This window comes from Pseudochaenichthys georgianus, chromosome 18, assembly GCF_902827115.2.
Source record: "Pseudochaenichthys georgianus chromosome 18, fPseGeo1.2, whole genome shotgun sequence".
Lineage (NCBI taxonomy): Eukaryota > Metazoa > Chordata > Actinopteri > Perciformes > Channichthyidae > Pseudochaenichthys > Pseudochaenichthys georgianus.
In genome coordinates this window covers 4,839,376-4,866,004 of record NC_047520.1, presented here as the reverse complement: position 1 = coordinate 4,866,004, position 26,629 = coordinate 4,839,376, and the positions used below count along the sequence as shown (strand labels likewise).

General features: G+C 43.9%; 1 protein-coding gene across 2 annotated transcripts in view; it reads left to right on the top strand.

The window, feature by feature from the left end:
* The window catches only part of arhgef40 (Rho guanine nucleotide exchange factor (GEF) 40), a 38,415-nt gene extending 11,786 nt beyond the window's left edge, over positions 1–26,629 (top strand). For both annotated transcript variants that reach the window (XM_034106133.2, XM_034106134.2), the window contains exons 5-27: positions 29–1,124; positions 1,343–1,575; positions 1,676–1,864; positions 2,942–3,056; positions 3,527–3,620; positions 3,725–3,814; positions 4,647–4,763; positions 5,449–5,547; positions 5,680–5,831; positions 6,843–6,981; positions 7,064–7,183; positions 8,586–8,777; positions 9,015–9,521; positions 9,836–10,215; positions 10,614–10,863; positions 11,910–11,999; positions 13,935–14,141; positions 15,685–15,864; positions 16,501–16,681; positions 17,838–17,948; positions 20,722–20,831; positions 22,631–22,674; positions 23,642–26,629. In XM_034106133.2, the coding sequence (XP_033962024.1) occupies positions 29–1,124; positions 1,343–1,575; positions 1,676–1,864; positions 2,942–3,056; positions 3,527–3,620; positions 3,725–3,814; positions 4,647–4,763; positions 5,449–5,547; positions 5,680–5,831; positions 6,843–6,981; positions 7,064–7,183; positions 8,586–8,777; positions 9,015–9,521; positions 9,836–10,215; positions 10,614–10,863; positions 11,910–11,999; positions 13,935–14,141; positions 15,685–15,864; positions 16,501–16,681; positions 17,838–17,948; positions 20,722–20,831; positions 22,631–22,657 (4,679 nt within the window). In that variant the 3' untranslated portion in view covers positions 22,658–22,674; positions 23,642–26,629. The remainder of the gene's footprint in view (positions 1–28; positions 1,125–1,342; positions 1,576–1,675; positions 1,865–2,941; positions 3,057–3,526; positions 3,621–3,724; positions 3,815–4,646; positions 4,764–5,448; positions 5,548–5,679; positions 5,832–6,842; positions 6,982–7,063; positions 7,184–8,585; positions 8,778–9,014; positions 9,522–9,835; positions 10,216–10,613; positions 10,864–11,909; positions 12,000–13,934; positions 14,142–15,684; positions 15,865–16,500; positions 16,682–17,837; positions 17,949–20,721; positions 20,832–22,630; positions 22,675–23,641) is intronic.

Genomic DNA, 26,629 nt, shown 5'->3' with positions numbered 1-26,629 from the left:
ACTTGGTCGTTTTTTTATCCTCGCCCAGTTGGAGGAGGACTTGACACCTGCCTGGTCAGTACGTGTGACGGAGTGGTTCGAGTGCCGTGGAAGGAGGTCGTTTACCCAAAATTCATCCACGACCCGTCTGAGGAGCTGATGTCCAACCTCGAGGGGCCGACGACCAAGCGCCTGCCCAGTGAGGGGGGCAGCAGTCTCGGGGGCTGGGGAGGCTCGTCCTCAGGAGAACTGGACTCCTGGTCCTGGGACGAGGAAGAAGATGACGGCTTGGACTCGGAACCTGTGCGTCCCAGGCGAAGGCGCAGCGAGGACGGGCTCGGGCGGACAGCGAGGCACCCTCAGCTGGACGGGGACTATGTGGAGCTGATGGAGCCCAGACTGGGTCCTGATGGAGGGGTCGACACGCGGCAAAGATACCTCGAGATGCACGGAATCAATAAGACAAAGACATTGCCGTTGTGCCGGAGAAGTAAAGCCATCAAACTCAGGAAGGGAAGGGCATGGGGATACGGGAGACTGGAAGGGTCCGGAAGCTTTCGAGCGGCCAAAAGAGACCGAGTCACCCCAAAAGGGGACAGTTTACCACGTCGGACTTCACCAGGAGTCACCGAACCGTGCGGAAGCAGGCGGTCTTACTCCTCGTCTGTCCTTGACTCAGATGAAGGAGATAAAACAAGTGAAGGCCTGGAAAGCAACCGGCTATATCACGACGGCCTGTTCAAAGAGAGGAGGCCCGGTGTGGGGAAAGAGAGAGACAGCAACAGCCTCCCACAGCCGTGCAGAAACAGCGGGAAAGACTCAGAGGGTGGCGAGAGTTTTGTCGCGAGTGACAAAGTCGGGCATGTCATCGAGGGTCACTCGGATCCCGGATCCCATTCGGACTCTGTTTTCGAGGATGCAGATAAACCGCTGAGCGCAGACGGCGATGCCACCACCCCCACATCAGACGCAACAGAAAGATCATTCAGTGGAATTTTAGAAAGTAGAGAAACTGACAAAAGTGGATCCAAAGGGACGAGTTCATCTAGCCCAAAGGTGACAGAGGAAAGGAACGACGGGAAGATGGAGGACAGTGTCAGTCCCAGAGGAAAGGAAGTTAAAACGGCAGGATTCAGAGCACCGAGGTAAACAGTTATTTCTCATGGGCATGCACTCCTTCTTTTCATCTTCACGCTCCCATAGGAAAGGACGGATCAGTACTTTGTGCACACATACAGGCCTGACATAGTGGTACCAAAGACACCGTGTAAAACCATTCTAATGGACACTATGTCCAAAAAACAAAGAAAGTTATTAACTGTCTGTTGTACCTCATTAATACCCGCCTGTGCTTTGTCTCTAGGAGGAAGAGGAAGGGAAAGGGGGCCAAAGGGAGGGCTAGGTCCGGTGGTCGTTCACACCACAAGGGATCCAAACAGCAGGGCAAAGCCGCTCTACCAAGTCCCAGCAACTGCTCTGCTTTAACTAAACTGCCCATCGTAGACGAGAACAAATCTGAGCAAAGAAAACCGACAGACGAACCTGATGGCCCATCAACGGACAAGGGGACGGGCGACAGAAGGAAAAGCAGTGCAGGTTTGAAGATATTTAACGTTAATCCACGAGCATCGGATCTTTAAAAATGTAAAGTCCTCGACAACAGAATATTTGCTACAACTTGTGTATCCCTCAACAGAGAAAGAAGCCACATCTTTGCCTATCTGCAACGGCCAATCCGGCACATCCTTACTCAACCGCTCTAATGAGGAGGCGGCGTCAAGAGACACAAGTCCTGACCAAAGAAATGGTGTTACATTTAAAGAGCCCCCTCTGCTCAGGGAACTGGAGACAGGGCTTCTCCAGTCAGGGAGGCTGAAGTTGACAGGTACGTTCATTTCACGTGTTGTCGTTCAGTACTTATAAGTGGGCTAGTCTTCACCTCTAACCCAGGGGGGTCAAACTCAATTTCATCGCGGGCCACATCAGCATTATGGTTGCACTCAAAGGGCCGGTTGTAACTTTAAGACTATATAAAAATACATATAAAAATATTTAATATATATAAAATAATGTATTATATGACATTATTGCCTCTGCTTTGGATTATTATCGCATAGGGTAAAAGCTTCATAATTAACTACGTCTGAAAGCAGAAGTCTAGGGCTAATAATTGCAAGTCTCTTCAGTGAGAATGTCACAAAATGATTTTAAAAGAAAAGCCAAATTCTGGAGAAAAAAAAAAATAAGTCAGATTTTGGGGGGAAACGTGACATTTTTAAAAATAAGTAACATTTTGTAATTCTGAGAAAAAGGAAAATTCTAAGAAAAAAGGCATATTAAAATTAAAAATTCAGAAAAAAAATTCAGATGCATTGTGGGACATGTAGTTTATGGGCAACGTGCTCCTGTAAAGCGGCATGTAACCATAATACACTGATTATATTCTTTGCAAGCTCTTGTGGGCCACATCAAATGAAGTGGCGGGCCGGACTTGGCCCCCGGGCCTTGAGTTTGACACCCCTGCTCTAACCTTAGGATTGAACAGCATTTTGAAGTCATGATTCAGACTGTTAGACTTAGTGCGTCTTACATAAGTGTATAACAACATCTATACTGTCGATAAAAGCCAATGACTTCACTAAAGAAAATGATGCACAGTGTAACTTTCTTTCCTTGTAACGCCTGGAAGTTTCTTCATAAATGCAATCCAGTTATATTTTTCTGTACATTTTATGTTTAAGGAACAGGCAAAGGTAAAAGGTTATTTGGCACGAGTTTTCATGGTGCAGGTTTGATGAACTGTAAACAGATTAAATAAGAAAAACAGAGCTGCGGTGTTGCATTGACTTCCTGCCGGTAACCCTCAGAGCATTACGGGAACTGGAGGACAGATAATAAATAAAACAACGCAGCCGAGTAGACTTTCTTATCAGTGTTTAACGTGATGTGTTACCGACCACAGGCACACTGGACAGGTTGGGACGCGCTCTGGTTGTCACGGAGACAGATGCATCCGATGAGAGCTTCTCTGAGGAGGACCTGGCCCGAGTCCTGGCCTGCTACTACAGAATCACTCGGTAAGGCTGCATCGAGAGTTTAGTTCACGCAACTCAATCACAAACCTGTAGAACCAAAAGTGCTTCATAAGGTTCGTGTGCAACCTCACTTTTGCTGACTTGGCAAAATGCAGCAGAAGGTGGGGCAGAGAAACAGCATGTGCCAGAAGACCATGACAAACGGATTCAGAGTCAATTTAGCAAACATCTTTCAGCTTGCCAGTGTACTTGGCACACGTCCTGTTGCCGACAGCAAGTCTGAACAAAAGCCCGTCAGCAGGTTTTGGAAGAAATGATATGAAGTTCAATGTTTGTTAAATATAGATGTACTGACAATACAAAAATATCTTTAATTGGTTTCAATCTTTTGAAGAGTAGGCATTTATATTGTTCCATTGCTGGTGTCTTATTTTAGAATAAGACTATTATTCTCTAACTGCCGGTCCCGTTTACGCTGCATGCTGTATCCTCTCTCCCTCCATCCTAATCAGGCCTGCAGCCAAGGAAAAGGGCCTCACAGTGTTAATGGACGGCAGGCGCTCTCCCCCCTCCGCCCCCTGCCTCTCTGCTCTTAAACTGTTCCAGGTGAGACAGATGTGCTTCACGTTCGCTTGTGCTGCTTCCATTTGCCTGCAGGTGTGACGAAGCAGCACATGTGTGTCCTGAGTCTGTTTTGAATGTGGTTCCAGGTGCTGGTTCCTGGCGGTCTTGGATCTGTTCTGGTTTTGGTGGAAGAGCAGCAGCAGGAGTCCCTTTCGTATAACGTGGAAGGCGCTGAGGTGACTTCATTCGAATCGCATGTTTACAGTTTATCATCCAGCCTACACGCGGCATTAGCGATTCCTTCTGGTTCGGTTAGCTTTACTTTATTAGCACGGTAGAACACCCACATGACCTTGTAAAACACTTTCAATCAACAGCTGAAGTAGCTGCTAATATATACACTGCAAATTGCTGCAGAGGAAATAACATTTCATACCCCAAGCTTTGCTATTCCGGTTGCTCAAATGTGATAAATGTCAGATGCTGTTATCTGGACCTTGCATTCACAATGAGCCTGAATCTAAATGAACCTTATATCCAGGCGTTTGGCACATCTGGAGTTTGCAAATACGTTTTGCGCTGGCCATGAGGTTTGTATTTCAACTTGGCAGCGGAAACTCGCATAATAGAAAGGACCAAAAAGAATGCGTGTTAAAGCGAAATCCCACCCAAAAGACGTTAACACTGAAACAGCTGTTGGGCGTACCTCGACTATTGTTGCGGTTCAGTTGAAATGAATCCCACTGATCGTTAACAAATGGAGAGGATGTAATGGGACGACATCGTTTTGCTTTCTCGGCTCAGTCTTTCCAAATGTCCGACCCTGAGAATCACGAAGGAAGCGTCTTTGTCAACAAAAAGCTTTGTTAAGTCCATATTAGCCGCGGAGGCCGAAGCTCTTGGGTGAGAGTTTATATTCTCAGGCCGACAGCAGGATCTCCTCGTATCTTTGGGATTATTTTCTGAAATCTCGTTAGTTCTTCATTCCTTTTCTCTATCGCGTTTAATTTATTGCTGGTTTCTTTTTCGTCTAGCTTCATTTTTGTTATCCTCTGCTTCCCCGTGCAGGTCCACGTGGTGCGAGGAACAGCGGTCCTTCAGCAACATATAGACAGGCAGCAGCTGCCCACAGAGATGGATGGAGACTTCAGCCATTGTCACTCAGACTGGCTGGCCTTCAGACTAGTGAGAAAAACTGACTTCTACTCTGGTTGGATAAAATGATATAATTTCCTTCTCCCCCCCCCCCCTTATCTTCACATACCTTTCACCTTTTTTCCATGGCATTCCAGATTGATATCTATGTGTTATACCTATTATTTAAATGTATTTTATGTTTACTAATTAAGGACATTTTCCCACACAAAGGATGTTGCAGTCTTATGGATAATATAACACACATGAAGAGTCGCTTTCCATTTGATTAATTTGACTGTAGAAGTTGTCATGCCTTGTTGTTGTTGACGATTGTTGTTTTTTTACCTCAGGTTTAAAATATGACCATGAAAAGTGAGTGACTATAGTGGGAGAAAAGAGGAGGAACGACAGATAAAGGGATGTTGGCTGGGAAAGAGCGACTGTATGGGGGTGGTTCGTGATTTCAAAGACTGGGTGTGGAGGATAACTCGGGGAAAGGATGTCTGAGAAGAATTTGAAGGGCTCTTGATGGCTTTTCCCTGGGATAGTTTATTTTGTTTACTTTATCCAAACAGATGAAAACTTTTTTCCTGTCTTCTGCATTTTCTCTGACCTCTGTCATGGGGTTGGAGAAAGACATGTATACACCAACCTTGGAGTCTTGTCGTTTCAAAGACTAACATTTATAAATCCATGACTTAACCAATACTTTTAATCCTATGTTTTCCTTTAGAGCCTGGAGAGTCTGACGGAGCGTTGTGAGGGCGCCCTGGCTCTCCTCGGTGAAGCTCTGCAGTCTATGGACACGGAGCCAATGCCAAAAGACATCAAGGTAGAGACGCCTAAAAGGACATGGTGTTTAACCTGAGAGAGAGAGAGAGAGAGAGAGAGATAGAAAAGAGTTGGGCGGGCCACGTGCTCACTACCGCACCCCCCCCCCCCCCCTCCCTCTGTTCTTCTTCAGGCTGTTCCTCAGAGCATCGACAAACACCGACAGCTGATGGCGAGCGTGCTGGCCGACCAGCGCTTAACTGAACCGCAGCAAAGGGGAGGGGCCTGGCTCGCAGGACTGACCAATAGCGCAACGGGACTGGCGCAGAAGTCACCTGACTGCAGGTACCCGAACCATTACGATTCACAAAGACGACCAAACAAAGGTGCATCGGCATCGTCCTGTATATATACTCATTTACATTAGCAACAAGAAATGTCTCCGTGGAAACGCCCAAAACTATAATGTTTCTACGGTAGGCTATGGCGGAAAAGTTGGTGTATAGATAAAAGCTAAATTACCTTATGTGGCTCCGCTTACTACTTTTCTGGACTAACAACTGCTAATAATCTAATAATGATGGAAACATGTATTCATCGCATTTTCTTTTACATGTGCGATACAATTCGACTGAATCGTGGCTACAGAATCCTGGTCAACGTTAAACCCGTTTTGTACAGAACTCAAGATAACCGTATGAATGTATCTCCAAACAAGGAATTGATTGATATCATGAAAAAAAGCCAAAGCAATAGGAAAGCAATATGCAGTATATGAATAGCCAGATTTAGAAGTCTACACTCATTATTTGCAACGTGTGCATCCTCATTTTCTTCTTTTAGTGATGATACTGTATATATGCTGAAATATACATTAAAAAAGTCTATTGAAGTAGGACTATTTTAAATACAAAGACGTCATGACAAATACAACATTTCTAATTGGGCAAATCCAAGCAGCTTGGTGCCGAGGGGCAGAGAAAACATCTGCATGTCTTTTGCCTTCTACTTTCTGGTTTTTCTTTGTCAACTTGAGTTATAGGTTAAAAATACTCCTCACCGTGTGAACAAAGTTGTTTGTGTTCAGCCAAAAACAATAAAACCAGTCGGAGGAAGCAAGGAATGTGAATTGAACATCAAATGGAGGACAGATCGATGCGGCGTGGTTGTTTGTGCCCGACTACGGCTTAAAGATGATCTAAAGCCTGCTGCACGTGAAGCTGTACAAGAATGAGGCCAAACACAAGTATCGGCTGATTTGATTTCTTTGATGCCAGGCGGTTGGTCTGCAAGTGTTTTTGGAATTAATCTCGCCTATTCGTCACGACTGATTTCCTGGTGTTTTCGTGCCACCAGGGCGGCTCTCGCTGCGACCGCGAAACTCTACGACAGCGTGGACGACGCCCTCCATCAGCTCGTACAAACGTCCAACCAAAGAGGTCGCGATCTTGACGCTCTGGGACGACTCGCCGGGCTCGTGGACAAACTGGAAAAGGTTTGTGAGGACGGAGGTGTTCCTGGAAAGCTGACAGACTTGCCTCTCCTGAAACAAACCTTCTATCTTTCTGTCTCCCCAGTGTGATAAGGAGATTGAGCAAGTCCAGTCACAGCTGGAGGACTACAAGGACCCTCCTCTGTCTCTCAGCAGACTCTCCCTCAAACAGCAGAAGTTCAAGACCTTCAGGGAAACAGCCAACGTGAGTGGGACTCTCCAATGAGATTTGAAACCTTTCCCCCCTATTTCAATGTCATTAAAGTGTCACACAAATGAAGCACACTATGATGGTATGATACATTCCTTACTTTGGCACGCGTTGGTGGCAGCATCTAGAAGGAGTTGTAGAGTCATACTTTTTGTTCGCCAGGTTCGTAAAACTTGGATATTTCTGATCACATCAGACTACAAAGCTAGTTTACCTACATTTTAAATAAATACGTTCTTCTTTTTCCAACAGAACGTAGACGTTTTGGTTTTATTTAGCTCTCTGTAGGAAGCCTTGTAATGTCTTCCTCTAAAACACTGTCCTCCTAAGTCAGGGGAAATGAATTCCTCAGGGCTCTCGACTAACTTTTTTCCCCATCCTCCCGGAACCGTCCCGAAATACAATCTAAGCCGTCCCGAAATTAAAATGTTAGTTTTTCTACATTACATTATCATGAGTTAAAATCATTCAAAGGGACCTTTAACATAAATAAAACATCATACAAATCATTAGATGATAATTCATCAACCTTTTTATTTGAGTAAATCATTCAATCACAGAAACAAAGGCCACATATATTTAAACAAACACACAAACGAGAAAATTACTCAAAAAAAAAAAATTACTCCAATCAAGTCCAATCCAATTAGCACTGTGTCCTGAAGACAGAACCCAGAGCAACCACTAAGCAGGATGCCAGTCTGTCACACAGTCAGGAGGCCTTTACAAACGGCCCCGCCCCCTCGCCCACAGACGGGACAGAGAGATCTCGTCTGGATTGGAAAGCTCGAAAATACATCATAGACGCATGTTGTCGTCTCATTGCATATTAGAAACGGAGTTGGCGAAATTAAACTGCGATATAATGTGTGTGTAGCAATAATACATATGACATATATTTTTTAAATATCTCCTGTACCGATAAAAAGTCTGATAACGTCGGAGCTTAACGTTACCACTGTCTTTAATAATTCCGGCCCGGGGCCCGTTTAACACCGGGACTCGGTACCCGTCCCTACACGGGGTGCAGTCGGTTTCATATTCATCGCCGTTTGTAGTAGAGTTAGCAGGGTATTTTTATTTTAACTCTCGTCCCAAAATTATTTGTTATCCTCCCGACACTATTTTGTTCGGCCCCGGGACGACGGGACGTCCTTAAGCTCGAGCCCGGCTGCAAGACCCCTAAGCTGCACGTGGTACTCTGATTGACTTACTGAAAGACTTGAGAATTGTATAACTCGTTCCAAATGTAAACAGATGTGCCCACTTTGCTGCTCAGTGTCACTCTTGATGCTGGAAGGCACTTATTCCATTCATGATTTCCCAAGTGCATCTTGTCAAGAAGCCTCGACAGTAAACACTTACAGCTCATAGCGGATCTCCCTGACTCCTTTAGGATCTGCACAGCGAGACTCTGTCGGTGCTCAGCGATCTGGAGGGCTGGTGCGAGCTGGACTGGACCGGCCTGAGCGCCGTCCAGATCCGACTTCCTCCGGTCAGGGAGAAGCTGAGAGACATGTCCCACGTTCTGTCTGACTGCTGGACGACGCTGGACAACACTCAGAGGCTGCTGTCCACGCTGACCGAGGTACACCGGACAGGAAGTCATCTTTTACTCCGGAAGTCTTGGTTATTTGGTGCGAATGCAGTCGGACAAAGGATCTTCATCGGAAGAATATGTTTATTATTATTCTGCACATGTTTTGATTGCCTTCTTCTTCTACATTATTAAGTTGCAGACATTCTGTTCACACATCAAAACGTTCAGCTCGGTTAGGACATGCGCGCTCTAATCTCCATCTTTGTGTTGCCGTCTCCTGTGCAGGCCACTCAGTGGTGCGAGGTGGTCTACTCCAACTCCTCCTCCCCATCTTCCACCTGCCCTCTCGCCTCCCTTCCTCCGATCCCCCCGTCCCGTTTCCAGGATGCTCGTTCCTTAGCCATAGAGCTGGGCGGCGGGGCGCTCCTGGAGCTCTGGACGCAGACGGTGGAGCGCTACCAGCGGACCGTAGCGCAGGTTAAACCGCGCTTCCTCCAGCCTGACCGGGCCCAGAATCAGAACCAGGGGAGGCCAAAGACCCCCTCCGCCAGCAGCCTGTGGGACCTGATGGGTCCCGAGGGAGAGGGCGACTGGGGATTGGGAGCCGGAGGAGGCGACGGGGGGCTTCAGTCCTGGGGATCCCTGGCATCGCTGTTCAGACCGCAGACCTGCTCCACGCTGAAGATCGGAGAGGACAAAGGGACGAAGAAGGATGGGACAAGTGGAGGGGGAGCTAGCGGAGCTGGGGGAGGGAAGTTCCTGCAGAACCTTCTGAATCCAGCAAAGAAGAGTGTGAGTTGGTGCTTCAGTTCCTCCAGGGAATTTGGTGTGAACACAAATGTTCTTTATACTGCAACATCTTGATTAGCGTTTTCTTCCATATTCCTCATCGCAGAGATTCCGTTCAAACATCAAAACATTTAGCTTGATTAGGAATCGGCGGCTTTTACTCCTGACATTCATAACTTCAGAACTAATTCCAGAAATATCAACCATAATTCATCCAGATGTTTGTATAAAAGTTCCGCGTCAGCACTTCAGAAGTCCCACAGCAATTTTCTTCAGGAATTGCACTCTCTAGTTTAACAATGTCCTTCGCTTTTCAGCCTACGGAGTCCACGCTCCCTCCAAAGCCCCCCAGGAAGCGCCACCCGAGCTTTGACCTCCAGGCTCTTCTGGCCCCCCGCAGAGGCGCAGGAACCCCAAAACCAGAGTACCCGGTTGGAGGGCCGAGCCGAAACTCCCCCATGTCCTGGCTGGGGAGACGGGCGGTGGCCGACCCGGTGATCGCCACCAGTATGGCTGCAGCTATCCCTGGATGGGCCGCTGGAGGTTGTGGTAGCGGAGGAGGAGGAGTGTTAATTCGAGGGGTGGAGGTCAGCAGCAAGGAGGTGGTGGACCACACGGGGTCGCCACGACAACACGTTCTGCTCGGGAGGACGGAGAGAGAAACGGGGACAGATAGAGCCGGAACGACTCCACAGAGGTTTGTTTGTGTCTTTTTTTGCTTCTTTTTCCAAAACAAAGACTTTCTTGAGGCTATTTTTCTCTGCGGGAACTTCACAAACCAGTGGTAGAAGGTTTGACTTGGCTTAGAGCTCCAAAACAAGACCAACATTATAAATGGCCATGCTAAGATGAAAGGGGGGATTCATTCATCCTTTTGTGGATAAGCTAAGAACAGTCGAAGTCTGTTTCAGAGCGATGTTATCAGTCAGCATGCAATCTGAGATAATCTGATCGTGGCCAAGGGTTTTTATCTCCGGCTATCTCTTAATACTATCTGCACTTCCACTTCCTCTTGGCTCCTGCTTCACACACTATTTGGCAAATGTACTCATCCATGAACTTGTGTTTCTAATCATCTCCTTGTTACTCCTGCAGTAAGCTGTACCTGCTCTGGTGCAGGATGCTGAGTTCAGAGAGGCAGTATGTGGCCGTCCTGAAGGGGGTAGAAGAGACGTACCTCCCATTACTGGCACTCTCAGACACTCCCGCCTCCATCAGAGGGAAGGCAGACACTCTCTTACCTAACTGGGCCAGCCTCAGAAACTTTCACTCGCAGAGCCTACTCCCCGCCATGGAGGGCGCTCTAGTGCAGAGCCTGTTGCAACAGGACTGCTTCAGCAAATACGTAAGCGTCCCAATGTTTTTAAAATCTGGCCTTTTTTAATGTTGTTTTAGCCATCAAGGGTGCGCGCATGGTACATAACGTACGAGCAGAAAGATTTGAAGAATTTAGTTCGGTTTGGATGTGAATCGAGTCGTATTAGTTCAAGTGTAATATTAATAAGGAAGCTATAGCACAACTACAAAAATAAGATCCTCAGAGGTAAAACATGTACATGTACATCTTTAATTTGTCAAGCTGCTATATAAATACTATAAAAGTATCAAAACGCTTAATCCATGAAGAAAAGCCCACAGCCGGTGTTCAGAGATCTTTTTTATTATCGGTTATCGGTATCGGTCTTGAGAAGCAGGAAGTTATCGGTATCGGTATCGGTTTCAAAAAACCAATATCGTGCATCCCTAATTGTGATGTTACAACTATAAAATATATAGGTACAAAGTGTTGCTTCAGAGCAATTACAGTCATACCCCGGCTACAAAAACCCCCTTAGTGCAGATACCAACATCTGAAAACACTGACCAATCAGAGCAAGGCTTTTTCTGGATGGAGTCTTAAAGAGACAGGCGCTAAAACAGAGCGTTTCTACAGAGACAGAACACAGGTGTGTTCAGATGGACGGCATGAGAAAAATAACGTGTGTTTTGAACATTAAAGCATTTAAACGTGTTCAAAATAAACCCTAACACACAGGTATGACCCTAATAAAGAGCATTATATGTCCTCTTTAAACACTTGATTTGTAGATTTAAAGGGAATCCCTTTGTTGAAGACTTCTTTGATGTAGAAATCTAATTGTCTGACATTTTGAGGCAAGTAATAAAAGCGTTCATCTTGGTAAGAAAGGGTTTGTTCCCATTTGTGTGTAAGCACTAAGATACAACTCCATTTAAGTGGCCAGAAATGTTTTCTATTGACCAACTGGTTCTCCAACTACTGTATTATTTGTTGTTTAAATTAAAGGCAGTAAAAGAGTAGAACATTGTCATCAGAAAACTTTCTCCATGTTCACCACTTATAACAATGTGTACTCTTCCACTGACATGCAGCGGGAGCAGTTTCTGCAGTATTCACATTACATCAGGACTAAACCAGAACTGGACTCTCCTCTGGTCACACAGGCTGCTGACTTCTTTAAGGTAAAAATAATCACGCGGCTGCGGTTTAATTAAATCCGTGGATCAAAACATCAAACTGTTTGCTTACAGAGATTTCAGGAGAAGAGCTTCAATATAACACGTTTTTCCTTTCTGCTTTTCCATTGTACACACATTTTAATTAGAGAAAGTGTCTTGTTTTCACACACTCCTGCATCCACACATAGTAAGAGTGTTTTAAGATTTAGTTATTTTCTGTTTAATGTGAGAACACCATTATGAGTTATTTTGCCGCAGATCATAAGCACAAAGCAATTACAGTTGCTTTAGTCAACGTTTGCTGCAATAGCTGTATACAGTAAAGCTAATTACATGTTTTATTAGAAAAGCCAATTAAAGGCGGATTATAGGGAAAGTCATTTGAGTTTGCAAGCTACAATGAACTACAACTAATACACCGACGGCATTGCAAGAGGACTTAAAGGAGAGATCACAGTGCTTAAGATCCCATTCACGTTATGAAGTGTTCAATAAAGGAGTATTTCTACAAAACGGCCACCAGGAGGCGATACTGGTTCATGTCACGTCATGTTTGCAGCGTCTAAAAGATGTTTCAAACAGCTTGAACACATTGAGGATTAGTGCTGCAGGAGGTTTATGGTTATCGTGATGGACGTGATGATGGCGATCATTTTGGGGATGGTGATTGTTATGAGGATGAAGATGGGAACAGCACATGTTGCTGCTTGAACAGGGTTTCTGTGATCGGTGGAAGGAGAATGGGATTACTTTAATTAAAAAGCAGACTGAAATGTCATTTCAACTATTTGACCAAAGCAGTCTTTTTCCTGATTAAACATGCCTTTGGTTATACGTAGCAGACCATAAGCTCTACACCAACAATAAATGAGTGGTTTTGGTTTGAATAAAGTGTCCTTTTTTATCATGTGTGCGTGCAACAACAAGCTATGAGTTCTTTTGAAAATAGTGTCAAATCGAATGGAAACGGTGTAAAACATTTCAATTTCTTCATTTTCATCATAAATTATAAGATGATGAAATATAAACTTTTTCATAGGAAGGTTGGGTTTTCTTTTATTATATGCATTTTGGCAAGATGCCAGACAAAACATTACCTCTCATCTGATATCTGTCTAAACATACCTTATGTCCTCTCTGTCTGTCCAATGCATTATGGGTATTACATATATGTTAGTGAGAAAATATCGAATCACCACTTTTTTAGGTCGCACTGTAACACAATGTCTTTAATAATAATAATAATAATAATCATAATAATACACTTTATTGTATAGCACTTTTCATGCACAAAGCAGCCCAAAGTGCTTTACAGAAAAACATAACAACAATATTAAAACATTGCCCCCCTAACACTGACCAGTGGGACCCGGTCCGCCCATCATGCGCCTTGGTGACCGGACATCTCCTTCATAAAACTAATACAAGGGGGAGTAATTGGGCAGTTTGATGTGTGTGTGTGTGTGTGTGTGTGTGTGTGTGTGTGTGTGTGTGTGTGTGTGTGTGTGTGTGTGTGTGTGTGTGTGTGTGTGTGTGTGTGTGTGTGTGTGTGTGTGGTTAAAACGTAACAGCCTGCGGTCACTCTTTAGCTGTTCGAATGAAGGTAAACACAGTGTAGGCGGTGCGTAAAAGCTCCCCCCCCGTTTTTTTTTTTACATGTCCCTTTAGGGGCTTCGTACTAAAACAAACAAACAAACTACTGAAACAAAAGATTGTAAATTAAATGTACAAAAACAAATACCAATTACTGTATTTTATGTTTATTTTACACAATTACTTTAAATACTGTCTTTGTCTTTTTAACCCGCTTTTATTGTTCCCGTCTCATGAAATAACTAACCTGGCCCCCCCAGTTAAATTGGTCTAGAACCGCCACTGACTAGGTCTAACTTGTCCTTTTCCCGCACCTCCCCTCTTCTCTCTCCCCCTGTCCAACAGTCCAAACTCCCCCCTGCCTCCCCCCTCTCCCCCCTGTCCTACCCTCACTGTCTGCAGGCTCCCTCGCAGAGGCTGGAGCAGTACTGCGAGGCCCTGGAAGAGCTGGGAGGGATAAACCCCGCCTCCGACTCCGCCCTCTCCATCCTGAGACACGCCCAGCGGCACGGCGAGGACCTGAGGGCCAGCGACCTCATCGTGGGATGTCCGGTGAGAGCGCCTGTCCCAGATTGTGAATCAAGTCCCAGTTTTAGTTTTCTCAGAGGGAAAGAAACTAACTAATCAGGCAGTTGGAAAAAGACGGAATTCAAATCGCTCCTAGAATCCAATGTTTACAGATTTTTGTTTATTAAAAAGGAGAATTCCAAAAACATGTTTAGGAATTCAAAATATCACAAATATTCTTAATCAAAATGCACTTCAAACTAATCTTCTGGTCTCCAAAGAAGCATTGCTTTTTCAAATGTTTGCTGCTACATCACGCTATGAAAGTAACCAAAAACACAAATAGAGAAATCAGCCAATAAAAGTGGAAGAAAAGACTAATCACTACGGAGACACTTTGGTACCACTCTTACAGCAATTACCGATTTCAAAACAAACAGCTTTAACCTTCATCAAAAAGTCAGAAGACACCACATCCACACCCCATATTGTGCTACTCTGACACAGCAGTATCATTCAGAGCTAGTCGTGACAAACGTTTGATTCCCACGCACAAAAACACACACACACTCACACAACGATCCTCTCCTCCCCTTTTCGAGCGAGGGGAGATTACAGCAGCACAAACACTCCCATTGAGCTACTTCAAATCGCTCCAAGTGAAAATACCGTAAGTGCAGGTGTGTGTGTGTGGGTGTTCATTACGTGTGTGAAGCATCACTTATGTCATCACACACACATATCCACAGGTTTAAATATATGTGTGACCGGTTGCTTCTAAATGATCAGTCGTTTGTATTTAATCTGTGGATAAAGTTGAGAAAACGCCGTCTTGCTTCTGTCTATTCGCGTCCTTGCTACACTCGGGTCGAGTCCTCGAGGAGCGTTACGTAAGATTTGACTTTTATCAACCTCCTGGTAGGATTCGCAACAACATGTCAAAGTCCCGTAACCCCGTCATCGACTTGAACAATAAAGTTACATTTTTAACAAAAGACGTGAGTCAGCTGGCCAATCACAGCAGAGATACAACAGACAGAAGCATCCCTGTGAAGGGGGAATGCAGCATGTCACCACGCAAGGCACCGTAATTATAATACCGCTTTGTCCTATTCTTTATTTTCTGGAGAATAAGGCTTTTCAGTGTGTGCAGCCGAAATGTCTCGCAACTGGAAGTGAAAATATGTGAGTAGGTGAAGGAGAAATGTGCTTGGGAACAGAGAGAAAGCGTGTTGATAAAGCCGCAAGATGACATAACCGCAGGTAATACAAATGTCAAACACGTGGACGTACTGGCTCTTTAAAATGTTCAGAAAACAAAAGCTGTTCCTTTTAAGACACCAGTTATTCATTTGCATTTTTTCAACATTATTTCTTCAATTAAATAAAAGTGGACGAGGGAAAAGTGAACTATTAAAACCCCCCCATGATTCAAAGCTAAATGGCCTCTTAAGATATCAATTAAGATGGTATCTTTTGCAGATTAAAGCCCTGGGCCTGGGCCTCGGGCCAAGATAAGTGCATCAACGTGACAGTGTGTGTGTGTGTGTGTGTGTGTGTGTGTGTGTGTGTGTGTGTGTGTGTTCAGATTCCGGTGACGGAGCGCGGCGATTTGGTGCGGCAGGGCGAGCTGACGGTGTGCGGGGGGGCTCGGAGGAAGCGTACTGGCGTGAGGAACGTCTTCCTCTACCAGCACGTCGTCATCTTCACCAAACAGAAGAGCGCCGGCCCGGGACGCACCGCCTTCAGCTGCAAGCACAGCATCAAGGTACACACACACACACGCACACACACACACACACACACACACACACACACACACACACACACACACACACACACACACACACACACACACACACACACATATATATACACACAGATATAAATTCACCTCACACACACACACCTCACACACACACACACACACAGAGATATAAACACACCTCACACACACAGACACCTCACACACACACACACACACACACACACACACACAGAGATATAAACACACCTCACACACACAGACACCTCACACACACACACACACACACACACACACACAAATCTCATTTCTGTACATATTATATTTAAAGTCCAATTTCACTTGTTTCTGCTTTAAATGTCACTTTTTCAGTCTATTTTATCGGCGAAATGTTCCGTCATCGCCTCTATTTTTCTTCTCGACTTCACATTGTTTACGCTTGAGATGTGTGTGATGTGTTCTGTTCCTATGTTGACCTTACATGTCTGCCTCATGTTGTTCTTGTGTTCACGTGGTCTTAATTTGAACTTGTGTTCTTTCTTGTGACGCACTTTGTGAATTCTATTTCTGTGAAAGTTGCTAAATAAATAAACGTATTCTTATTATTACCGGATCACATGTTCCTCCTCTCCCCTGCAGACCGGTGAGATGGGTCTGACTCAGAGCGTGGGGGGGGACGGGCTGAAGTTTGAAGTGTGGGTGCGTCAGGCTCCTCGAACCAAAGACTGCATCACGCTGCAGGCCAAGGACAGGGAAGGAAAAGTGGCCTGGACTCAAGACATCGCCCACCTGCTGTGGACTCACGCCATCAACAACACAGGTAGAGCCTGACCTCTGACCTCAGAGGGCTCAGCTATAGGCTCTCAGACCTTTTTCATAATCCACCCCATATGGATATTTCAGATCCATACGCTGATGGAAACACATTCACACGAATGTCTGAGGGATGTAAACTGCAACTTGACTGGTTGAGTCGAACAACTGCAAGGATATTCTTTTCAAGGTTCAAGCCTTTTATTGTCATTCGAACATAGCTGCAGTGTCGATGATCTTAGGTCCCAGGCTGCTCCAACAGTGCGACTCAATAAAACAGATAGAATAGTGCAAGGATATGATTCTTGCAGAACATTATTTGAGTCCGAGGTTTACATGGGTTCGTAAAAATGTGTTTGACAGTAGCCTGTAAATGTTAAATACAAGTGGCTCCTCCTCTAGATGTGCTTCTAGAGAGAGGTTTTGGCGCAGTGGTTAGAGTGTTGGTCATCAGGTCAAGGGGCATTGGTGAACTCCAGTTCGAATCCCGCCTCGGATTCGTCAGGCCGTTGTGTCCTTGGGCAAGACACTTTATCCGCATTTGCTCCTGTGGGTAATGTCCGCAGTAATGACTCTTAAATGTGTACTTGTAAAGCGCTTTGAGCACCTGTAAAAGCGGTCTAATAAAAAATGTTTGAACACATTATTATTATTATTAGAGCAAGGCAAGGCAAGTTTATTTATATAGCACTTTTCAACACAAGGCACTTCAAAGTGCTTTACAAAAAATGAAAGACATTAAGCATTAAAAAAGAAAAGATAATAAAATAAACATTAAAAGAAAAAAATACATGGATAAAAGTTACAGTGCAGTTTAAGATTTAAGAAATTAAAAGCAGCGACAAAAAGAAAAGTCTTCAGCCTGGATTTAAAAGTAGTCAGAGTTGCAGCGGACCTGCAGGTTTCTGGGAGCTGGTTCCAGATACAAATTAAACAAAAAAAATCTGCACCAGTCAAAGCTGCGACCTATCAAATGCTTTATCCATAAAGAGACATTTTAAGCGGCATTGTTGCCACGTACACAAACAATAATTAATAGATGTCTTCATCATGTTATCTAAAAAATATACAAATATTCTGTCCCAATACTGTAGTGATTTCTCCAAAAATGGTGCAGTTTTGAGTTTCAAAAAGACCCTTTTTTCTATGGTTTCTTCCCCCAGAGTTGTGTCTGAAGGAGTCGCTCTGCATGGGCATTTCCAGTAAGCTGCTGCTGGACGCGACAGGAACCCCTGGATCTGAACTGGACTCCATCTACAGTCTCAATGACAGAGGTAGGACGGAAGGGAAACATCTGTAACACCTCTACCTCATTCACACCAACGCAACTCCGGTTCAAGCTCCGTGCTAGAGCTTTTCAGGTTCAGAACCGGTTCTTCGGTTTAGCTCCGGCTCTTTCCACACCGCCCAGAGTCCGACTGGTGCTGCGTCATGACGTAACCGTTTGCGTGTCTGCTTCATAAAGCCAAACCGCGCGGAAACCCCTCACAGCTGACACCGACAACAACAACAACAACAATGGCCGATTGTGTTGAAGCGCTACTCGTTTTGGTTTCGCTCTGTCGAAACGAAATGGAAGAAATGGGACGACTTTACTACCAACTGTACAGTCGTTACATGCTACATTAAAAACTGCTTTCCAATCTTAATCATCAACTTCAACGACGATTCCGATTCCCCCCGCCCCGGCGTAAGCGTCACGTATGCGGTGCTTTTGCTCTAGCCGGAAAAAAATGTGGTGCTTGAAACGAACCGGATTCCGGAGCTAATACCTCATTCACACCAACGCAACTCCGGTTCAAGCTCCGTGCTCGAGCTTTTCAGGTTCAGAACCGGTTCTTCGGTTTAGCTCCGGCTCTTTTCACACCGCCCAGAGTCCGACTGGTGCTGCGTCATTGCGTCATCGGAGCTAAGAGGCTGCTCCGCTGCGGTGTGAACAGGAAAACCCGGTGCTTTTCAAGCTCCAGCTTCGAAAGGATTTGCATGTCAACTGACCTGGTATCTGCAGGTATATCGCTAAATAAGAGGATGTGATCATGTTTGGGGAAAGGTTAGTTTAGTGTCTTCTTCTAATTTCAAACTGTGTGTGTGTCAGTCCAGATCAGATTATCGGACTGTTCAAATTTGCTCTCTGAGCCGCGAGTGATGGCCAACAGATTACCGACAGGAAACTAAACGGTGCTGGTTGTTTCTTCCATTGTGACAAAGTAATAACGTGCTACATACAGTTTTTTTTTCAATCTGGCTCCCCCGGGCTATTCTATGAATTTTTTATAGTTGCCTCGCGCTGAGACATTTTGAAGAGCTCTGACGTGCCTGCAGAGAATATGTCACGCAGTCCAAAAGCACCTTTTACTTCTCATGTGATCAAATGCCCTCACAGCCTCAGAGCTGTGGCTTTGTCCTGATCACCTCACATAATAGACTCGTATACAAGTACACTTAACTTCAAGCATCAAAAGGGAAACTATAAAACAGAACAGCTGCAATGTACTCTTATTTTCATAATCAATCCAGCACATACTTTCCAGATGAATCAATTAATCATCCGGTCTCTAAAGCGTTAGACAATAGTGAGAAGATGTCCATGACAGATTCTCAAATTCTAAGCAGAGGGCTTTTAATGTCTTGTTCTCTCAGATTAACAAGACATATTAAAGAGAACAGCAGGAAAGCCCAGTTTTAAGAATCTGAGTTGCAAAACAGTTGGCGATTATTCTTCTGTTAATTGGCTTATCGGATGGTTAGCCAGCTCTTTGAAGTAGCATACAACTATGACATTCAAATTATGTCGGGTGCATACCAAACATAGTACTTACTTTAACATTGAATCCCTTTTTCATCTAAAAATGTGGGCTACTTTAATGTTAACGTTGTAATGTATTGTCTTTTATTGTGATTGTAGTAATGTGTTTTTATTACATGTACTGCACAGCACTTTGGCTCGACCAAAAATCGCTTTTAAATGTGCTTTATGAATAAAACTTTGATTTGAATGTCAAAGGATTGTAACCACTGTATAGTTAGTTTAATAGGTTTATTTTTCCGCTACTCTCCCCCCCACCCCCTTAACCTGTCTGCCTTTTTTTCCCCTACTCCCCCCCCCCCCTACCCGACTTGTAAAGCGACCTTGGGTTTCCTGAAAGGCGCTATAAAAATATTATATATTATTATTATTATTAAGTTCCACCAAGTGTCCACATATTCTTACATGATCCGATTAACTACAATGCAGTCTGACCACAAACGTCACGTTGTTTATAATATGTGTCATATGTTCAGGCAGCAACATAAATGGAGAGTGGAAAATATATGAAAGTCTATGAAAAAAAATAAAAATGCTCTTACTTAGGAACAGAATCAGCTCTCCCCACCTCCACCTCCACAACAGCTCCCTTCTGAACACACACATGATAGTCAAAAACACGACGTGAAAAAACAAGGAAATGACTGAAAGAACCACCAGAGGCCGGTTGTAGAAAACCCCTCGTGGAACACGCATCACACGATCGCCGGCCCGCCCACACGTGGAAATAAAAGCACACAAGTGGAAACGTAATTCCTCAGATTCCAGACCCCAGCGAGGCCTGCCGGAGCCCAAGTGATTCCCCATTCATGGCTGGGTGCAGTGCACATACTGCTCACCAGGTGTCTCATTGAGAGCAGCAGCTCAGGGTTTCAATGCATGAATTGTCCTCTGGGACGGAGCGGCGGCGGCGTGTTAGAAATTCATTGAGCAGGATGAGAGAAATGCCTCGTCTCTCTGACTCCTCGCCCTTTGTCTCTCCCCACGCCACCTCCTTTCCAGAAAACAGTATCACGCCGTCATTTTGGATTTCTAAGATTATTAAAGTGCACACACACAATGCTTTTGAAAATGGGGAAGAATCCACACGTGGACATGATGCGAGAAAGCAGTCGGTTTCAGTGTTTGACATTTGACTCACGACCTCGAGAAAATAAGGCACATATTTTAAGTGTAAAACAACTGCTAGATGTGATCGTTGGTGCTTTCTGTTAACCTTTAACCACCTTCCTCTCCCACAGTCCACAGTAGCTGCTCAGACTCCTCCTCTGTGGGCAGTCAGAAGGAGGGGGGGTCCCCGGCGTCTGGGAGGGACCCCAGGAGAAGCTCCGGATCAACAAGTTGCTCCCAGGTGGGATTACAGTTCACCATGCAGTCGTTCTAGGGCGCATGAAAACATGTGCACTTGCAGAAATGCCTCGGCGTAGCTTTGTGAGGAATGTTTAGGTTTTTTTCTCTAAATATTTGACGGTTTTCCATGAAACCTTTTTAAGAACCGGTGTTTCCCGAAAAGAAAGTCCCTGATATGACTTTCTGACGGCCTGGGAACTGTCTTGAGATGATGATCACGGTGACAGACGAGCCTTGAGAATGCAAATGAGAGCAGCATTCTTTGAACCCATGCACTGGTTGTCACTAGTATCGACTCCGTCAGCCAACTCACATAATGGATTATTATGTGAGTGTGGAATATGTAAAGGGTTGATATTTGGCATCAGAAGTTGTGATGCCTCTAACTACAGGTTGATGTCAGGGTGAAAGACAGCATGTTGCCAAGTAGGAAGTTGATGAGACTGAAAGCGGGAGGATCACAACATAAACTATAACTTTCAACTTGCATTGGATTATCTTATTCCTGCGCTGTGTTCCCATTAAGTTGAACCTTTTTAAAAAAGACCCGAAAACTTGAAATAGGGATAATTTCAACAGAAATGTTAATAAGTCATCCAAGTTCTTTAATTCTGTCTAAGAAGCTTCACGTAACAAAGTGAAATACTTGATTTGATCAAAACCTACACAGAATATGCAATAAGAAATGCATTCGGCTTCATGTGTGTGTGCACCCAGTGCCTGAGCAGTGATAGTGTTGAAAGGGGGAGACAGAGGGAATGGCAGGAGCTCCATGGGCCACCAGCTTATTTGACGTGTGTAAAATCCATATTTGTACTCGATAAAAACAGCTAACAAAAAGCCTAAACTATGCCTAACGAGTCCACCTTAAAGGAACTATGACGGAAGAGGTCGAAACAACACACAACATTTTCCAAAGTTGAAATATGAGCTTTCATAGTTTCATGTGAAAGGTATGGTCCTATATCAGCGCACAACCCAACCGCTACGCACCGGGTTAGCGCCGTGAATCCGACTATTTGCCGTCTCTCTTTCTTATTTCCTTTCACTTCACTTCACTTTAACTTCTGTCTGACCAAGGGGTGCATAGCAGAGAGGAACAGACAAGGGACGTTGCAATCAGAAATCATTGAAATGTGTCTCTTTTTAATCAGTAATTTGTGCATTCGAAAGCTCGTTTGGGTTTGAGTCATTTTTGCTCATCTCTAATGTATTATACAAAAGAGAATATTTTCATCGAGCAAAATGAGCAACTTAAACGTCCCCTAGTCGCTGTTGAATTGCAGCCATTTGAATGTAACGTATGTTTGAGACTAGCGGAGGTGTTACGCTACAGTTTCAGTTTAACGGTGAGGTTATTTATATATAAAAGGTTCTTTAAGCAGCAACGGAATTAGGTGAACGATACCTGCCTGCCATTTCCATAGCAGTTTAAATGAATGTGCACTGTTCACACACACACACACACACACACACACACACACACACACACACACACACACACACACACACACACACACACACACACACACACACACACACACACACACACACACACATACACTCAAATCTCCTTATCTAGCAAACCGAATATGACAGATTGGCAAACAGACTGTGCTGGGAACAGATTGACAGACAGACGGACACACGCAGCCCAAACAGATAGGGCAAACACACAGACAGCGATACACACATATTCAACAACAGAGGGAGGATTGCCGCTTTGGCTTTGGCACGCACACACACTTTAGCGCAGAATAAAAAATGTGACTGTTTCTGTTTCTCTTTATTCCTCCTCAGAGCCACTCTCCCTCTACAGCTGTGTAACTGTCATCTCAATAAGAGTAAGTTAGTCGTTTTTATTTCTTCCATCTTTTCTCTTAATGTTGTCATATCACCGTCACTCACTTTCAGATTTTACAACTTTTACTGATTTTTACTTTACTACGAGAAATCAGAAACGTAGTATCGTGGAGAATGCTTAAAGTGACAGTTCTTGCCAAAATCAGAAACACAACATGTTCCGCTTATCTGTCGTGGTATTTAGCAATCTGGACTGTTTACGTTTGGATATAGTGGCTGTATAGATGTAAGGCTTATCTCTAATATAATGGAACTAGATGCCACTCGACTTGTGAGGCTCAAAGCGTCAAAACACGTTTTATTTGTATAGAAATCACATGCCGGGTAACTCCAAATAATTCACTAAAGTTGTTGTTGGCAGTTTCCTGTAGGAACAAAGTACACACGATAACCGCTTGATGAAGAAGCAAGAAAGTTAACGGTCAACAGTTTGACAGATTTCCTTACTTTTTGTGTTAAGTTGATATCCTATATTATTACATTGCATTTAGCTGACGCTTTTATCCAAAGCGACGTACAATAAGTGCGTTCGACCAACAAAATACAAACTTGAAGAAAACAGAATTATATAAGTCCATCAGGTTTCATAGAGCCAAAACATTTCTATATATATTCAATTTTATCAAAAGTGTTTTTAAATAAATAAAAAAACACCTGAAACCCGAATGAATCACAGACCGATGTACACACAACTCACAAAACACAACTATCTCATCAGTTTTACGATATTTTATGGATTATAATTTGTATTCACTGTAACAATCCCAGGACAGATAATATACGTTTCTGGTAGAATGTCCCGTATATATCCATCGTTAAGCAATCTCGATTGATAAATAGCTCTACAGGTAAGACATGTTGTTTTGTTTTTGGGTTGAACAAACTGTACATTTGAATGTAAAACTAAAATGTAATATATTATTTCTTTGTGTAACTTTCTACAATCAGAAACGGGTCTCTTGAAGAATCATCTCTATTCCACCTCGGGGAAGCCAAACTGGACTTCGTGGAGCAAGAAGACAAAAGAGAGACGCTCAGACTCTATTTGAACTTCTCCCACATGCTCTCCTTCCCTTCTCCCCCCTTCACCTCCTTCAAAGTAATAAAAGGCCATCAGATTAGCTGGAAGAGCGCTGCACTGCCACATTCTCTAATAAGAAGAGGAAGAAGAAAAGCTGCCTCCCGAAAAAGGATCAACACTGCCCCGTCTGAACCATGACGAGCACCAGCAGGGATCTACCCGCTCCGCCATTTTGGATCTGCCAGCCTCAGTTGCTGGCAGAGTCATTGACACCAAAGGCACTTCAGCCACACAGTGCGGCCATTGTCTGCCCCGCGGCTCCCCACTAGGCCAAACCACTTGGTCTGAACCACTGACTGACTGCCTGGCTGACTGTACGCATCACATGCTCCAGCATCTGATAATAAACAGGAAGTAATATGCGGGGGCGTAAATCCACCGTAGGATTGCAGATTTAGAATGTATGTACTCTGTCATTTTCATAATGCTGAATGGAGTACTGTTTTTCTCCCCCCTCTTGCCTGTGGAAAAATGCGTGGCATAGGCTAGGTGTGATTGCATCTATGTAAATGAGGCAGGGGTGGTGTGAGCACACGTACACACAAACACACACAAAGAGTGTCCGTCAACACATGCAGTCACTCTTATTGTTGTAAGACAGTGGAGGCTCTATTCACATGCTCACACACACTCACTGGCCGATTAGAGCCTGGTACAGTGGCTAAATAAACATCAGGCAAGCATCTGATCACATACAGGAAGCACTGCCTCGATAATCAACGCCTTATAGGATCATATCCGACTGTTTGTTTAAGCTAAAGATGTATTGACAGTGGCAACAACTGGTATTTAATCTTCTTAAAAGTATAACTTATGTCAGCTACTTGAGCTGGTTGGTGCCTTATAGTGTACTGATGATGAACTATATGCCTTTTGTTTTATATTCTGTGCCAAAGGTATAAAATGGGTGTCTGTGCAATGTTTTGTGTACAAAGAGGTATTGTTGATACATTTGGGTTGCTCTTTCCAGATCTCCATAAAATGGTAGATCTGTTTAATTTGCTTTATTCCGGTTTTGCTGGTTTTTTGCTTGCGGCCGGACGACATGAACTACATATTATTCCCCAAGAGGTAACTTACTCAAAACGAGCTTCTAGGTCGAGGTTCTAGGTCTAAGACAAAAAAGGATGTCTTCTCATTGTCACTCTTAAAGGTGGGGTAGGTAAGTTTCAGAAACCGGCTCGAGATACACTTTTTGTTATATTCCATGGAATGCTCTTAACATCCCGATAGCAATGAATATCTGAAGTGCTTTGACAAAAAATCCATAAAAAAATTTCATCTGTAGAAGCCGTAATACTGTAAAAAGTACAACCAATCCGATTGGATGGCCTACCTGCCTGTCAGCCTTCCCTCGGGGCACAAACTTATCTCGTGCCCTCATGTGCGCGTTCGTGTGTGTTGGAGGAGGGGCTCTGTGAGGAAGTGGCAGATTTTCTCCGGTTGTGTATTTTCAAATTCTAGCGCACTCGAGCCGGTTTCTCAAACTTACCTAGCCCACCTTTAAACTGAAAGGATTGCTTTATCTCACATTTTTAAATAAATAGTTTGACAGATTGGGAAATGTGTAATTTAGCTGTCTTGCCAGGAGGTAGATGAAAAGATGGATACCAATCTTCAAAGTCTGTGCGTAACATAGGAAGCCTTTGCAAGCAGAGAGTTCGCTTAGCTTAGCGTAAATATTGAAAAACAGCTAGCTTGCCAAAAGATAACAAAAAGTACATACCTGCACCTTTTTAATCTTATAAGATATAACATGTTAAACTTAAAAAGGTGCCAATAGGTGGATTTGTTACCAAAGATAGAGCTAGGCTAGCTGTTTTGGCTAGGCTAGCTGTTTTGGCTAGCTTACTCTTTGTGCTAAGCTAAGCTATCTCAGCTAAGTAGCTTCATATGGCCTGTAGAAATAAGAGTGTTATCAGTCTTGTCATCTTGCTAAGAAAAGCTAATAAGGGTATTTCCTGAAATGTTACACTTGTCCTTAAAGATATTATCTCTCAGAAGTAATGGCTTATTAAAATAACTTCCACTCATGGGACAGACACTTCAGTACTTCTCTGCTAAACACACTCATGGGTACATTTGAGTAGAAATATGTAACACTGCTGAGTTGTACTCAAACTCACACAACTACAATTATAGTGAAGATCCCATATTACATTAGTGATTTAAATCTACAGAATAATGGCCAGCATATCTGGAAATTGTCATTTTATTGTCACGTTATGATGCCGACGAAACCAAAGATATGAATATTTCATACGACAGTGTAGTTCATATTGTATGACAGCAAGCATGCAGTCAGTAAAACCAATCATCATCCACTCACTGGTTTGATTTGATCACTATCAGACAATATCACGCTTAAGGTACAATATGAAACCATCAGGTAGTGAGAGATCCAGCAGCAGCGGGAGGTCAAGCTCACGTCTGCAGACGGCCGCGGTTATCAGGTTTAGCACGTTTCATATCTGCATTCAAATTCAGAAATTGCAAATGGCTATTGAGCCGTTTCTGAATCAATATGTAATTTGTTGGCTTGGAGAAGGCCCCGTACACCTCGTAGCCTTTAGCTGTTTGGTACATTGCGTTATATTGGAAGCCATGTAATGAACACCATCTTTCATTCTTACTGCAATATAGATTGTCACATGCAAAATCCTCTACTTTGGTATGCCGTGCGAGGCAGTGTTAATGTAGAAACATTGTGCTCTCTTTCTCTCCTCACACTCTGCCTAGTGTTTACATTTTTTTAAAGGAATGCGGAATGTTGCAAACGCATGTTATGCTTACTTGATATTTGTACTGTTTTTGTACTTTTCTGTGTTGAATTAAAACTAGATGCAAGTTTGAAA